Source organism: Tasmannia lanceolata, unplaced genomic scaffold (assembly GCF_043159265.1).
Source record: "Tasmannia lanceolata isolate RefF3 unplaced genomic scaffold, GAP_Taslan_0.1 ptg000037l, whole genome shotgun sequence".
Lineage (NCBI taxonomy): Eukaryota > Viridiplantae > Streptophyta > Magnoliopsida > Canellales > Winteraceae > Tasmannia > Tasmannia lanceolata.
The window spans coordinates 17187229-17204642 of record NW_027518714.1 but is presented as its reverse complement, the minus strand read 5'-3'; the positions used below and the strand labels follow the sequence as shown (position 1 = coordinate 17204642).

At 39.4% G+C, this 17414-nt stretch overlaps 1 protein-coding gene across 1 annotated transcript; it reads left to right on the top strand.

Annotated features, from left to right (window-relative positions):
• Nucleotides 1-5883: 5883 nt before the first annotated feature.
• Nucleotides 5884-6417, top strand: LOC143861276 (cytochrome P450 71AU50-like). The gene has a single exon (XM_077372218.1). It carries the CDS (start codon nucleotides 5884-5886, stop codon nucleotides 6415-6417), a length of 534 nt encoding a protein of 177 aa, XP_077228333.1.
• The last annotated feature ends 10997 nt before the right edge of the window (nucleotides 6418-17414 follow it).

Sequence of the window (17414 nt, the reverse complement as noted above, 5' to 3'; positions counted from 1 at the left end):
AAAATGAACCCTGACCCGCCCTCAGGGTTGGAAAATCCAGCCCTGACACTGTTCGGGCTCAGGGCGGGTCACGGCTGACAGGGCCAAACTTGCACCCCGAGTTGTAGGGATGCATATTTATAGTTGAAATGGGTGAAGAACTACCATTTTAGGGCATCAATCAAAGATTTTAAAATTTTTTGTAAATTTTAAATAGGGCTGAGTGGCAAGCTTTTGTAAATTTTTATTTTTATTTTTTTATGGGCAAGCTTTTGTAAATTTGAGTGACTTTTGGGTTGGTTTTGTACTTAAAAGGTGAAGGGCATGGGCAGTAAATAGACAAAAAACCTTGTGCTTACAGCATCAACTCAATGTTTTTATTGTTTTTGTGTAAAAACATTGCGTTTGAGCGGCACAATCCATGAGAAATGTGTGTGTGTCGTCTCTCTATTTTTTGTAGTGAGATAAATGTGCCGCCACTTATGAAATTAGTACAATGTCATTTAGCTTTCGGGTTGAGCCTCTAGCTCAAATTGGTTAAGGCTTTGGTTTTTAACCCATCTTACCTGTCAAAAAAAAATCTCCTTAGCTTTTCATAAAAAAGTAGACAACCAACTAAATTACAATTATCATCAGATGGCAAGCAAGAAATTGACCCATCTCCTCTCCTCTCTTTTTAAGTGCTGTATAATCGGGACTGTTGATTTTATAAATCATCATGGTGGGGACTGACATGGTCCTCTTCCCACGCCAAACGGATGTCGCACTAGTAAGACAGGCTATGAAAACTCAATGGTTCAGCTATTCTTTGTAGAATCCCTAACAAGGCTTGATTGATCCTCACATGGTCCTCTTCCCACACCAAACGGATGTCGCACTAGTAAGACGGGCTATGAAAACTCAATGGCTCAGCTATTCTTTGTACAGGCTTGATTGATCGAGGGCCTAGCATCATCCGATAAAGGTGGGGTCAATGGCAATGGGCAAGATTTGTGGTCCCCAGTCAGATCAATGGATCCAATCACGTCCACATGGTACAAGACGAGCCCAAAAAGTCATACCAAAGTAGGGAACATGTGAGTTGAGAAACATGCCATCATGGAACCTTCCACCTATGCTATTTCTCGAAAGAGGCTAATGTCACACAGACCCACACCCTATTAAATATTAAATAAACAAATTAGTAAATAAAGATAAGTTAAGAAACCTCTAAAGAAAACGTTATAAATATAAAGAAATAGAACACGAGCCCAACATTGGAAACATGTAATGTGCTCATTTCTTCCATTCTTATCAAAACAGGGCGAAGTAGTTTTATTTAGCTCATTTCTAGTTCGCTTGGTCATTTTTAAATTGTTTATTAAGCTAATTAGTCTACTTAACTATAGAAGTGCCACTTGTCTTTGAGTTCTCCATTATTTTGTTTTGAATGTTTTTTTTTTTGTTGGATTAGTTACAGAGGTGCAACACGGGCCAATTTTTTGGAATTTGGGTTGAGCTTTTACCATATAATCGGGCTGGGTTTGGATTGATTCGAAATCATTTTGTACCAAGATGTACCCTTAATTAGTTATAAAACTCTACGATGACAAGTGAGCCTGTGTGTCTGCTATCAGATGCAATCATGCAACAGACAATCCACGAAATGCCTTCTGCATTGGACGCTAGCAAATCCCTTATTTTGCACCCATGGGCCAAGAATGCTAGTAATGTGCTCATTTCTTCCATTCTTATCAAAACAGGGCAAAGAAGTATTGGTTTAAACTATTGATTTTTCAAGATTTAGGGGTTTAAACCAATGCTTTATATCAAATATTGGTTTAAACCATTATTTTTCAAAACTTAGGAGCTGATTTCCAAAATAGAAAGGGTTTAAACAAATAATTTGTCATAAATTATTGATTTAAGCCATTTATTATTCAAGATTTAGGGGTTTAAACCAATGCTTTATACCAAATATTGGTTTAAACCATTATTTTTCAAAACTTAGGGGCTGATTTCTGAAATAGAAGGGGTTTAAACAAATGATTTGTCATAAATTATTGATTTAAACCATTTATTATTCAAGATTTAGGGGTTTAAACCAATGCTTGCTCATAAATTATTTGTTTAATCTATTGATTTTTCAAGATTTAGGGGTTTAAACCAATGCTTTATTTCAAATATTGGTTTAAACCATTATTTTTCTAAACTTAGGGGCTGATTTCTGAAATAGAAGGGGTTTAAACAAATGATTTGTCATAAATTATTAATTTAAACCATTTATTATTCAAGATTTAGGGGTTTAAACCAATGATTTCTCATAAATTATTGGTTTAAACTATTAATTTTTCAAGATTTAGGGGTTTAAACAAATGCTTTATATCAAATATTGGTTTAAACCATATTGTTCAAAACTTAGGGGCTGATTGCCGAAATAGAAGGGGTTTAAACAAATAATTTCTCATAAATTATTGATTTAAACCATTTATTATTCAAGATTTAGGGGTTTAAACCAATAAGGTGGGAGAAATTATTGGTTTAAACCATATATTGTCCAAATATTAACAGTTTTCTCAACTAATTAAATAGGCGGACATTTGCCCGTCTTGATCAATTTTTAGTCCCACAGAAGGAGATGTATTATCGGGACTGTTGATTTTATAAATCATCATGGCGGGGACTTACATTGTCCTCTTCCCACACCAAACGGATGTCGCACTAGTAAGACGGGCTATGAAAACTCAATGGCTCAGCTATTCTTTGTAGAGGCTTGATTGATCGAGGGCCTAGCATCATCCGATAAAGGTGGGGTCAATGGCAATGGGCAAGATTTGTGGTCCCCAGTCAGATCAATGGATCCAATCACGTCCACATGGTACAAGACGAGCCCAAAAAGTCATACCAAAGTAGGGAACATGTGAGTTGAGAAACATGCCATCATGGAACCTTCCACCTATGCTATTTCTCGAAAGAGGCTAATGTCACACAGACCCACACCCTATTAAATATTAAATAAACAAATTAGTAAATAAAGATAAGTTAAGAAACATCTAAAGAAAACGTTATAAATATAAAGAAATAGAACACGAGCCCAACATTGGAAACATGTAATGTGCTCATTTCTTCCATTCTTATCAAGAAGTTTTATTTAGCGGCAAACTTCGATCACTAGAAATAATCTACTTCGCTTGGTCATTTTTAAATTGTTTATTAAGCTAATTAGTCTACTTAACTATAGAAGTGCCACTTGTCTTTGAGTTTACCATATAATCGGGCTGGGTTCGGATGGAAGGGACAAGAGTTGGAAGGTTGTGGGGTCCATGCCGGAGTGTATATGTTCATCTCCTTGTGTGGCACTCATCAACGGTGGATCTTCTTCGGATCGGATTTTTGTGATTGGTTCTGGATGCGATCTTGGCCACCGTGCTTATGTGCTGGAGACTGGCACCAGGAAGTGGGCCCATGTGGAGGTCCCACCTGAATTTTCCGGATTTGTTTACTCAGCTTCCTCACTCCATCTATGAGTACTAACTTTTCAACCAAAACCATTGTGCAAAGTTTCATAGTGTTATCTATTCTGTACTTTTTTGTTAGATTGATACGAAATAAATAAAAAATCTTGGAATTTTTCATGTGGAATTTCATTGGAATGAATGCTATTGATTTTGGAGATGATGTCTTCACCCCCTGCATTACCTGCACACCTCCCTTATAACATGATTTGACATGAAAAGTGGGCAACTTTATGTCAAATCAAGTTATAAGGCGGGTGTGCAAGTACTGCACGGGGGGTGAAAATATCATCACTCTTGATTTTTTAGACAGAAAAATGAGACCCAACAAGTGAATGGTTTCTTTAGGACTAAGAATACAAGAGGATGACTTCTTGTAAATTAATTAATTTTGATGGGTTTTATTTGAGTATACATCAAAGGATTAGTATACTTTGATAGGGTAGACTATTAGCATGGCTCAACCATATGAAAAGGCCTAGTTGATAAACAGTTTGGTTCATTGAACACGTGGCCCACGTTTGTACTTCTTCCTTGTCCATATTTTTCCAAGAAAAAACTATACATAACATATAACAGCTCCTTTAATTCACACTTTTCATATTGTCTCGATATAATTCAAATCCTCAAGTATTAACAGCCAATCAAAGAAGTTTTATGCCTTGTTTATTTTGGATTCGGAGAGAGCAAGGAATGAGTTGCGGGTTTGGATTTTTTACGCCCTGCTTGTTTTGGATTTTGAGAATCGATTGTGAGTCTGAAACTGATTATTGAACTCAAATTCATGTTTACTTTTGAATCCAATAATCAGTTTTAGACTCACAATCGGTCCTCAAAATCCAAAACAAACAGAGCCTCACTAATTAAATAGGCGGACATTTGCCCGTCCTGATCAATTTTTAGTCCCACAGAAGGAGATGTATTATCGGGACTGTTGATTTTATAAATAATCATGGCGGGGACTTACATGGTCCTCTTCCCACACCAAACCCACACCAAACGGATGTCGCACTAGTAAGACGGGCTATGAAAACTCAATGGTTCAGCTATTCTTTGTAGAGGCTTGATTGATCGAGGGCCTAGCATCATCCGATAAAGGTGGGGTCAATGGCAATGGGCAAGATTTGTGGTCCCCAGTCAGATCAATGGATCCAGTCACGTCCACATGGTACAAGACGAGCCCAAAAAGTCATACCAAAGTAGGGAACATGTGAGTTGAGAAACATGCCATCATGGAACCTTCCACCTATGCTATTTCTCGAAAGAGGCTAATGTCACACAGACCCACACCCTATTAAATATTAAATAAACAAATTAGTAAATAAAGATAAGTTAAGAAACCTCTAAAGAAAACGTTATAAATATAAAGAAATAGAACACGAGCCCAACATTGGAAACATGTAATGTGCTCCTTTCTTCCATTCTTATCAAAACAGGGCGAAGTAGTTTTATTTAGCTCATTTCTAGTTCGCTTGGTCATTTTTAAATTGTTTATTAAGCTAATTAGTCTACTTAACTGTAGAAGTGCCACTTGTCTTTGAGTTCTCCATTATTTTGTTTTGAACGTTTTTTTTTTTGTTGGATTAGTTACAGGGGTGCAACACGGGCCAATTTTTTGGAATTTGGGTTGAGCTTTTACCATATAATCGGGCTGGGTTCGGATTGATTCGAAATCATTTTGTACCAAGATGTACCCTTAATTAGTTATAAAACTCTATGATGACAAGTGAACCTGTGTGTCTGCTATCAGATGCAATCATGTAACAGACCATCCACGAAATGCCTTCTGCATTGGACGCTAGCAAATCCCTTATTTTGCACCCATGGGCCAAGAATGCTAGTACTTATATAGTTAGCAATCACACGTGCCTCTTTCGATGTGCCTCTTTCGATAACAGAAAAAAATCAGCGCTTATTTTATTTTTTATTTCTTAAAAAATTTATCATTAATTAAATAAGAGAAGATTACATGTGCACTTTACGGGCAGACAAACCAGTCCTTATTCTGTTTAAATATGGTCACATATTTTCTTATAAAATTCTTTTAAGTTAATTTTATTAACAAATGAGACATTAAGGCCACTTTGGAATTCATTAACTAAGATAGATGTAAAGCTATTATTGATGTTAATATTTGCATATAAAATTATCTCCAAATTAGAATACACCCGGCCACATATGATTATACAAGAATATCATTAAAAAAAAAAGATTATACAAGATTAATTTTTAAGTGTGCATTAAACTTATGCTTAATTAGTCAAAATTTGAAGAGCTATTTCAAAGCATATATGTGTGTATAAATCATTAAAACTACCATTTTTGTGTAGGATATGCTACTTGGTGCAATGGATACATCGGCGTACGTGGTCGATTGGCCCTCTCCGAGCTCCTTCGGAATCCAAGAGTCATGAAGAAAGTCCAAGAAGAGTTAGAGCGTGAGGTTGGCATGGAGCGAATGGTTGCGGAGTCAGACTTGGTTAACTTAGAGTACATGAACATGGTGATTAAGGAAAGCATGAGACTCCACCCTGTGGTCCCATTGCTCGCTCCTCACGAGGCCATGGAGGACTGCACGGTTAGTGGTTTTTACATACCAAGAAAATCTCGTGTCATTATAAATGGTTGGGCGATCGGACGGGACCCCAATTCATGGCCGAATGCCGAAGAATTCTTGCCTGAGAGATTCATCGGCACAAATATAGATCTCAGAGGCCGAGATTTTCAACTTATTCCTTTTGGGTCTGGACGTAGAAGTTGCCCTGGGATTCAATTGGGACTCAGGGTGGTTCAATTGGTGTTGGCGCAATTAGTGCATTGCTTTGATTGGGAGCTTCCAAATGGAATGTCTCCCTCTGTTTTGGACATGACCGAGAAATTTAGCCTTGTGGTGCCAAGAGCTAACCATCTATTGGCTATTCCAACATTTCGCCTTCATGTGTAGAATTTTGGGTGGGGCTGCTCTCCAGGGGGAGAGAAATCATTAAAATAAGCTGTTAAGGCATTGGCTATCCTGGTTAAAATATTATATCCAACTCATCAAGCCTATCCAAGTATAAAATACACCCTGGATAGTCATCCCCATGGAGAACAGGCCCTTACGCTTTGTTGTGTATTTCTGTTTCATTTTAAAATGCTCAATGGCTTGAGTTGATCAAAAGGAAATGCATCGATGATGAACTTACTATAAGCCTAGTTTTGATGTATGGATTTACTCTAGGAAGCTGCAAATGTATTTCTTAGTGTCACTCATTTGGTCAGTTCTCTCATTTGAAGTGGGTGAACCGATGATGGTGGTGCGATCATCGTGCTGTGATCTACTCAAGCTCTAAGACGTGCCGTCGAGCTAATTTGTCTTCTTGGGCGTTCCACCAATGATGGTGGTGCTTCTTCAATATTTTCATCATTTCTAACTTTCCCATCATTCACACTAGTCATTCAATGGGAATGTCATTTTACGAAATAGAATGTCTTGGTTTAATTTCGAAATGCTCCACCTTATTTCAAATCCTTTCCTCATCCTTTTTCAAAGTCTTGGCCAGCACACGCAATTTATCAACGTGAACATCCTTGTTAAGAGTAATCTTACGGGAAACTAGGTCCCAAAACAGTACCCTTGAACACCTTTTCCATAACCAACAAATACACATTTTTTTTTTACTTTGGATCTAATTTACTCATTTGAAAACTAGGAATTAGAGCATATGCATCACATTCAAATATCTTTAAATCAAAATAATCACGAGGACTTTCGAACCATTACTCTTTAAGGTGTTTTCTCACCCAATGCCATCGAAGGAGATCGATTTATGAGATAGCAAACCATATTTACTGCTTCCGCCCATAGCTCTTTGCCTAAGTCCGAATTGCTCAACATATACAGAGCACGCTCTACCAATGTCCGGTTCATGCGTTCAGCTACACCATTTTGTTGAGGTGTATAAGCAACGGTGTTATGCATAACAATCTCTTCATCTTTGCAAAACTCGATGAATTCATTCTTCTTGTGGTCCATGCCATCATCCGTCCGTATCACTTTAATATACCATCCGATTTGTTTTTCAACATTGGCCTTGAAGTGCTTGAATGCCATGAATACCTCCAAAACATTACTTCTCTTGCAAAGAAGAAAACTCTATAAGGAAGAAGAATAACGGAAGAATAATAAACCTTGATAAACAAGAGGAGGAAAAACCCTTTTTTTACTTCACCACAAAAAAGCCTTCCAAGAGCTCAAGAGAAAACTCCTTTTTTATACCCTAAATCTTCTCTTCAACCTTGAGTATAAGAAGAACCTAGCTTTTTTTACCACAAAAGCCCTCTTAGAGCTCCCAAGAGAAAAACCATCTTGTCTTGCCTTAGCTTTCTTCTCAAGAAGATGAACCTTGCTTTTGCATCACCACAAAAGCCCTCCTAGGTCCCCGAAGAGAAAACCCCTCTTGCCTTGCCCTAGCCTGTTCTCCTTTCCTCTTTACATATTCCCTTCTTGTTCAAACCCTTTATTTCATATACAAATTAAACCATATATATAGAGATAGAAAACACCTCCAACTTAAAAGGGCCAAGTGGACCCACTCGTAGATCGAACCGGTGATTTTGTATCACCAACTCAACATCCTAGTCTCTAATGAAGAACCAAACTGAGGAAAGCAAAACCCTAAGCACCACCAGCTATGATTTCATCCAAGCGAAAAATTGTTTAAAGGAGCTCCGCCCCTATTTTAATTTAGAAGGAACAAAGGTTTAAGAATTACATAATGCCGGAAAGAAATGCAACATCACGAAAAAGGAATAGGTGAAGCTTTCATAGTAACAATAAGTGGAAAAAATTGCTTAAGAAGCGAAGGTTTAATAGGAGTCTTCTCCTTGGACACGTATTCCCTGTTTGGATATAAGGATTTAATAATCCCGGATTGTAAAAATCTTAGATTTTACCAGCTAAAACCTAAATTTTATAGGCCAAAACCTAGATTTTTTAAGTTAAAGGAAAATGATATGGCAACCGTGAGTAAGACAGATGGGAAAGACCAACAATGACAATGTGCCATGAGTGCAAAAAATCACATTTTGGTGAAAGGACCGTTGATTGTTGCGGCAAGCTTTGTGCTGACTCTCTGCAATATAATAATTGGTCTAAAAGACTACCTGCTGTGGTGCCTTTTAAAGTCCAAGTATTCAGAGCAAACTAAAGATGCAGCAAGCAATAGCATCAAGGTTGTGTGAGGGCATGCAACTGAGCACTTAATAAGTGGGTGTCATACGTCAATCAGTTACAAGAGACTGGATAAGATGCAGAGTGGGGATTATTAGTGATTTTGCATTTTCAAAATCATGTATATTACATGTTTTAGTGTTTTGGAAAATGTTTTATCAAAAGCGTTTGGGAAAAAGAAATGTTTTCTTGGAAATATTTGCTTTTACAAAAGGATGTAGAAGTGTAGTTGAAAAGATAGTCCTGTACCGGATGAGAGAAAAGAAAGAGAAGGGCTTATAAATCACTACCTTTTCTAACTCTTGTTGATTGCACATTGGGTTGAACCCATGGTTGGACCCGCGGGACGGTGCAACGCACCGTTCCCACACGCGCACGCGCGGCGTGGGCAATGGGCTATAGGGCGCATAGTGGCGCTTTATTGGTGCTTTTTTAGGCGCACTTTGCACTTCGCACGTACGCAACGTCGCGAGGAGCGATTGGAGCCTTTAATTTTTCCAGATTTGATCTGCACCGTTGGATCAAGATGAAGGTGGACCGGTCGGATGGGTGGGTCAAATGGTTCGCAGGCCCATCAAGCCGAATGGTTCAGTTGGGTTGGGCTTCGGTTCGGGCCTAACGGTCGGCCCAACGGGCCCATAACTCCAACGGTCAAAGGGTGTGATCAAATGGGTTGTGTCCCTTCCCCCAACGGTCATGTGCCAAGGGGGTGCGATCCACACCATAGATGGTTGATCTAACGATGACTGGGTTGGAGAGAGGTTTTACTCAAACCAACAGTCACCTCTAGAATCGATCAGGACCATTCAATATCAATGGGTGCGATCTAACGGTCAGATTTCAAACATTCTGGAAAGGTGCCCTGTAGAGGTGTTTTTCACACTGAAAAGACACCAGATGGTCTATAAAAATGTGCAAACTTCAGTCATTTCATATAGAAATCGAATTGGCAATTCTGACAGACTTTACACTCTCTTCTACACTCCTACAAAAATCCCCAAGTATTTCTACATACTGTTTTTCTTTTGTTTACTGTTCTAGATACAGTTTTTATGCAGAAACAGAATCTAGAGATTTCTATAAGGCTTGAAATTTCGGAAGGGCATTTCGAGTTTGATTCCGCTAGTGCTACGCGTCATCAAACATTAGTAGGGCTTCCCTACTAAGCTTCATTGTATCTTGGAGGCAATTCGCGGATCCCCTTTGCACACTACTAGTGGGGGTGAATCTTGTCTTAAGGAAAGTGATATCACGCCTTGAAGCAACAAGTTTCTGTTTTCTATCATCAACAGTACCCTCAATAAATTTTCCAACAATCTTAAAACAAGATATTTCTACTGTTGTTTCAATGGCACTTTATTCAGTTCGTCAAATGACCCAAGACTTTGTCAAACTCGAACGTTTCGACAAAGGAAATTTCAAGCACTGGCAGAAGAAGTTGCACTTCATTTTGACATCACTCAAAGTGGTCCATGTTCTCACTACTCTAAAGCCGTCAGCAAATGAAAATGAAACTTTGGCGGAGGCTCGTGCAAGGATGAAGTGGGAACAGGATGACTACATTTGCAAAGGGCACATCCTAAATGCTATGTCAGATACACTATTTGACATATATCAAGGCATGGGATCAGCAAGTGAAATCTGGAATGCACTTGAAGCCAAATACTTGGCGGAAGATGTCAGTAGCAAGAAATTCACTGTGAGTCAATTTTTAAATTTTAAAATGGTAGATGATAAGTCTGTTATTGATCAATTACATGAAATACAACATGTAATTAATCAAATTCATTTGCAAGGCATCCTTCTTGATGATTCCTTCATTGTCCCGTCAATTATTGACAAACTTCCACCAAATTGGAAAGACTTTAGAAAAAGTCTAAAACACAAGAAAGAGGAAATGTCTATTGAAAACTTGGCTCAATGCCTCAGGATTGAGGAAGAGTCAAGAATCAGAGACAAGAAAGAAAATGAAACTGTATCCTCTAAGATCCATTTGGTGGAAAATGTCAAGAATTCGAACCAACAAAGAAAAGGCAATTGGAAGAGAAGCAAACACCCTGAAAAGAATACTAATAAGAATAAGAAAAGAAAGGGTGCTTGTTTCAACTGTGGCAAACCAGGCCATTACAAGAGTGAGTGCCGACTTCTTAAGGATAAGAAGTCGGGTGCACCAACAGACAAAGAAAAGTTTGTCGCCATGATTTCAGAGGCAAATATGCTTGAAGATGGCAATGATTGGTGGATTGACTCTGGTGCGACGATGCATGTCTGTAAAGACAGGAACCTGTTTTCAACTTATGAAACAGTTGAAGATGGAAGCGTGTTATACATGGGAAATTCGTCGACAGCAGAAGTCAAAGGGAAGGGCAAGGTGGAACTTGAGTTCACATCCGGCAAGCGACTCACTCTAACCGGTGTCTACCATGTACCAGAAGTTAGAAAGAACTTAGTGTCTGGAAGCATTCTCAACAAGAATGGCTTCAAACTTGTATTTGAATCTGACAAGTTCATTCTTTCTAAGGGGGGTACTTTTGTTGGGAAGGGATATATGTATGAAGGGATGTTCAAACTTAATATCAATAAAGTGAATGTCTTTGCTTATGTTTTGGATTCTTCTTTATCTTTATGGCATAATCGTTTAGGACATGTAAATACTAGGAAAATGAATGATATGGTTAAGTTAACCTTAATTCCTAAATATGAAAATGACTTAGTAGATAGATGTAAAACATGCATGCAAACCAAGATAATCACTAAGTCATTTCCTAAAGTAGATAGAACTTCTAACTTGTTAGATTTAATTCATAGTGATGTATGTGACATACATAGTATTCCCACAAAGGGAGGTAAAAAGTACTTTGTTACATTTATTGATGATTATTCTAAGTACTGTTATGTTTATCTACTTAGTCATAAAGATGAGGTTTTAGAAAAATTTAAGATTTATAAAACTAAAGTAGAAAACCAATGTATAACAAGCATTAAATGTCTCAGATCAGATAGAGGTGGTGAATATCACTTTCCTCATTTCTGTGAATCAGTAGGCATAGTCCATGAAACTTCTGCCCCTTATACACCACAACAAAATGGTGTAGCAGAAAGGAAGAATAGGACACTTACTGAAATGATTAATGCTATGCTTGTTAATTCTGGTTTAAATAAAAGTTTTTGGGGTGAAGCCTTACTTACAGCTTGTCACATTTTGAATAGGGTACCAAGTAAGAAATCTGATATAACCCCTTATGAATTGTGGAAGAAAAGGAAACCAAACTTAAGTTACCTTAAAGTTTGGGGTTGTAGATCTATAGTTAAAGTCCCTAAACCTAAGTTAAGAAAATTAGGTGAAAAGGGTATTGAGTGTATCTTTTTGGGATATGCTAGTCACAGTAAGGCCTATAGGTTCTTAGTTATAGAACCTAATGATTTCATAGATGTCAATACCATAATTGAATCTAGAGATGCCTTTTTCTATGAAAATAGGTTCACTTCAATTCCTAAAGAAATTGAACCTACAACTTCTGTAGATCGTCCTTTAGAATCACAAACAGAAGTTGGTGAACCTAGTGTACAACCTAGTAAAATAAGAAGAAGTTCAAGAGATAGAAGGGATAGGAGTTTTGGCCCTGACTTTGTAACATACCTGGTAGAAGGGACAAGGGAAAAACTCCAAGGTTCTGTCTTGTTAAACTTAAGCATAGAAAGTGACCCTCAAACCTATGGAGAAGCCATAAAGTCACAAGATGTTGCTTTTTGGAAAGAAACAATTAATGACGAAATGGATTCTATCATGGGTAATAAAACTTGGATTTTGGTTGATCTACCACCTGGGTCTAAACCTATAGGATGTAAATGGATCTTTAAGAAGAAGATCAAAGTAGATGGGACCATAGAAAAGTTTAAGGCAAGGTTAGTTGCCAAAGGGTTTACTCAAAAACCCGGTATTGATTACTTTGACACATATGCACCTGTTGCTAGGATTTCTACCATTAGAGTGTTGATTGCCCTTGCTTCCATATACAAACTTCACATTCACCAGATGGATGTTAAAACCGCATTCTTAAATGGTGAACTTGATGAAGAAGTGTATATGGAACAACCTGAGGGATTTATTCTGCCAGGCCAAGAGCATAAAGTATGTAAGCTTATCAAATCTTTGTATGGGCTTAAGCAAGCCCCTAAACAATGGCATGAAAGATTTGATAAAGTCTTAGTGTCAAATGGTTATAAGATACATGAGTCAGATAAATGTATATACAGTAAATTTAAGGGTGGCAAAGGTGTTGTTATTTGTTTATATGTTGATGACATGTTAATTTTTAGTACCGATATTGAAAGCATTCAAAGTACTAAATCATATCTTTCTCAAAACTTTGATATGAAAGATATGGGTGAAGCTGATGTGATTTTGGGTATTAGAATCATAAGACAGGATAATGGTCTTATTCTAACACAATCACATTATATTGAGAAAGTTCTCAAAAAGTTTAACCATTTTGAATGTTCACCAATTTCAACACCTTTTGACCCAAATATAAAGTTGTATCTTAATACTGGCAGAACTATCTCTCAACTAGGGTATGCTAGTGTAATTGGTAGTCTTATGTATGCTATGACTTGTACTAGGCCAGACATAGCATATGCTGTAGGTAAACTTAGTAGGTTTACCAGTAATCCTAGTTTTTCTCATTGGAATGCAGTCTATAGAATTTTAAAATATTTAAAGAAAACTATAGACTATGGTTTATGTTATAGTGGGTATCCAACTGTAATAGAAGGATACTCTGAAGCTAGTTGGATAACTGAGCGTATAGACCATTTATTAACCAGTGGGTGGATTTTCACCCTTGGTGGGGGAGCAGTCTCCTGGGCCTCTAAGAAACAGACATGCATAACAACTTTGTAGACACCCCATTTTGACCTACCCCCAATTTCCCCCAAATTCGAATTTGTCCCAGAGGTCGAGTAAATTCCCGAGATCAAATAAAAATCTGATTCCCAAATATCCCGAAACTCGAGTCTTAAAGTCAACCTCAGAATCTCTCGGAAGCCAAGTTTCAAATTTCGAAATCCGCAATGAATCAAACCCAAATGCGAAGGAACCCCAAAATTTTATTGGCTCGCGTTGTTCGCTAATTGATACAAATTTTCCCAGGGTGGCTAACCTCTCCGAGAGTGTCCCTACAAATTTTACAAGAATTGGACAAGAAATGGAAGAAAGGACGAACAGGTTAGTGCAACTATCAAAGAGTGGTAGTGTTGATGCTGTCTCCCTTTATTGCACAAGAGGGGGGTGAACTAGCATAACAAAGGTGCCCATTGATAGGAAGAAAAGGCAAGTAGAGCCTAAGGGTAGGAGGATGTAAAATCACCTTGTCCTAGGGGTATTTTAATAAAATGAGTGTTGCTTCCTTTACAAGCCACAAGCACAGCCATTGGATCAAGGAGATGAGGTGTAGGGTCTAGATTAGTTAGAACACTCAAGGGTTTTAGGGTTTCTAAAATGGAATGTTTGTGGAGGAAGTAGACCAAGGGTTGAGATCGATCAAGGAAAGGAAGATGCCACATAGATGGTTAGGATTAGAGTTAGGGATAGAACCCTAAGTATAAAACAAAGAGAGTCTTGCTTGAGAGGGAGGAGCTCATCCATTTTCAAAGGAAAAAGAAAAAGAAAATAGAGAGAGGGAGCCCAGCCGTCCACCTTCTTCTTCCCCAACCCTCCACCACCTTCAACCCTCCCTTCTCATCCACCATCCAACATCTCAGCCATCTTCACCCAAAAACCATTTTCAAGGTCAAACCCATTTCAAAAAAAAAATAAACACCAGAACCCCTCCATTCCAGCCACCACCACCACCACCAAGCCTCTCCACAGCCACCTCCTCTGTCACCCAAAAAACCATAAAGAGAGAGAGAGAGAGAGAGAGAGAGAGAGAGGAGCAGGGAGAAGAAAGAAAGTCGCCGGCCATCCATCTTTTCCGGCAAACCCCATCGTCCTTAGCTCCACCACCACCGTCCTCACCACCACCACCCAACCCTTCGAAAATCTTCCTCCATCTCCACCTTCACCTTCCTCCAAACCCCAAAACCGAAACCCTTTCTTTTGTACCTCCAAAACCAAAACCCATCCTCCACAACCCACCCAACTCCGGCCGGCCACCTCCTCTGCCATTTTTTTTTTTTAAAAAAAAAACACCACCTCCATCTCCACACAGCCACCACCTTCCCACCGGCCAGCCACCTCCTCCACCATTACTCCTCTGCCATTTTCGTCCCAACCCACCTCCATCTCCACACAGCCACCACCTCCCACCGGCCAGCCACCTCCTCCACCATTACTCCTCTGCCATTTTTTCTTTCCAAACCCATCTCCACCTCCCGAAACCCACTTCGATTTCCATCCTCTCTGCCATTAAAAGCCAATCAATCCAAACCCATTTTGGAAAAACCCAAAAAATCCACCACCACCTCCATTAAACCCTCTCTCAAAACCTACCAAACCCACCTCCACCGTACCCCGCCACCTCTGCAACTCCATCGCCCATTCCAAAACCCATTTCGCCTTTTATTTTATTTTTTCTTTTCTCCTCTGTAATCCCCTCCCACCCCATCGCCGATCCAACCCTCCCCCACCACAGACCACCACCTCTACGTATTTCTCCACCCCCATCACCGGCGGCCATCGCCCAACCTCCACCCCAAATCCGCAAACCCATAACCACCGAACCTACCTTCTTCTCCGGCAAGCTTGCCGGAATCCGGCAAGCCTATTTCACCTCCTCTGCCACCTCAAAACCCATTATCTTCACTATTACCTCCCTTAAACCCTCGAACCCTCTGTTTCTTTCTGTAAAAAAAAAGAGGAGAAAAAGAGAGAGAGAGAGAGAGAGAGAGAGAGAAAGAGAGAGAGAGAGAGACATATAGAGAAATATATAGAGAAAGAGAAAGAGATTCCAGATATTTTCTCAGGTTATTTCGCCTGATTCCGGGCATCGATTTCATTGAGCCGTTAATTCCGGCAGCGTCACCTTCTCTGGCATGCATTTTCATCGATTCAGCTAACCCTCTCCTGGATCGAGCCATTTGTTACCCAAATTGAGCAATCACTCAGCCTCTCCATCTGTTCTGGTAATTTGACCAGAATCCTGCAACTTCAGCAAAAGGAAAGGGAGGTAATACTTAGCTTCTTCTTAGCATTTGCTGTTTCCATGACCAAATTGTGCTGGCTGTGTGTTGTATTTACTGATTGCTAATGTTATGTATACCTTGTGGGTTTGGGGTTGGCTCTTTAAAATCTTATGGCTTCCTTGTATATCATTCCTTGTAAATAATTTCTTTGTCATTGAGTTACGTTTAGTGTCGGATCCTCCCTTCGTCTTCCTGAGGACCCCATTAGGACTTTATGTGGGCATTGCCGTTCCATTCTCGAACACCAGGATTTCCTGTTTCTCAGGTTACGGCTATGACGGAACGTATCTTGAGCCAACCCCTTCCCTTCCTGCCTTAGAGTCTTCGCAGGTTAAGGGATTTCTTCCTCTTTAGAGTTAGTCCTAGAGAGTTTAGGAGTCAGTCTTACCATCCTAGGGTTTAGGTGTCTGTCCTCCCCCTGTAGAGTTTAGGATTCTGTCCTATCCCTTCATAAAATTTAGGGTTCCGTCCTTCCATCTTTCAGAGTCAGCCTTCAGCATAGGAGTCAGTCCTTCAGTCTTTCAGGAGTCTGTCCTATCATCATAGGGGTTAGGATTCTGTCCACCCTCTCATCAAGTCGTGCATTTTTTCTATCCACTCCTGCAAGGTATAAGATGCTGTCCAACCCTTGCAGAGTTGTTATTCTGTTCATCCCCCCCGCAAAGCATAGGATGCTGTCTAACCTTTGCGGGATATCAGGAGTCTGTCCTCCCCTTGTGATGATAGGATTCTGTCCTCTTGTGTCGAAAAAAATCAAAAACATCTGAAAAATCAAAAATCTCAAAAATCTCGAGTCATTAGAGTGTAGTTAGGAAAATCTGGTCCGAACTACGGATGGCTTGATCCCTAGCTGAGGGGTATGTAGGCAGCTCAGGCGTGCTGCTGGCATCCTGAGTCCAGTCACCATTTTTTAAATCACCATTTTACAAATATTTCTCATCTTTTCGTCCACCCAAGTTCAGTCAAACATTTTTAATAAATATTTTCAAACATTTCAAAACAAAAGCAAAAATGGGCAAGGATGGTAATTGCCCGGTCACTCAGAGCCCTCTTTTCATTCCATTTCCGGTTTTCATCGTGATTTTCGGTTTCCATCGGTTTTCTGATGTTTTATCGGGTTTTGGGACGGGCGATGACGTAGCGTGGCCCCTTTACAGGGATTGCCCTCGCTGAGCCCAACGATAGGTTATGACGATCGCGAGACTTGTCCGATCTTCAGCAGATTAGGATCGCTGGGCTTGATTTCTTTTGAATCGCCCTCTGAGCCTAACGTGTGTTCCATCTTCTTTCCTCTGGCATTTTGGTTCTCACGTGCCGTTGATTTTCCGATTTCTTTCTTTTCTTACACCTTTTAGCTTGCTGTGCGCTTATCTTAGATTTCTTATGCATTCTAGTTTGTTTGTTCTTCTAGCGTGCGATCGATTGCCATTTTCTTAGTCTTATCTCTTGCATAGGCTCGCATGCTAGTGTGTTTACCTTACTGCTTTGATTGCTTAGCTATAGCGTTATCCATTCGTCTTAGCTTGATTATCTGTCTAAACTTA

Excerpts from the sequence above, each read along its gene's own strand:
- LOC143861276 (XM_077372218.1), top strand. The coding sequence starts at position 5,884 with ATGAAGAAAGTCCAAGAAGAGTTAGAGCGTGAGGTTGGCATGGAGCGA.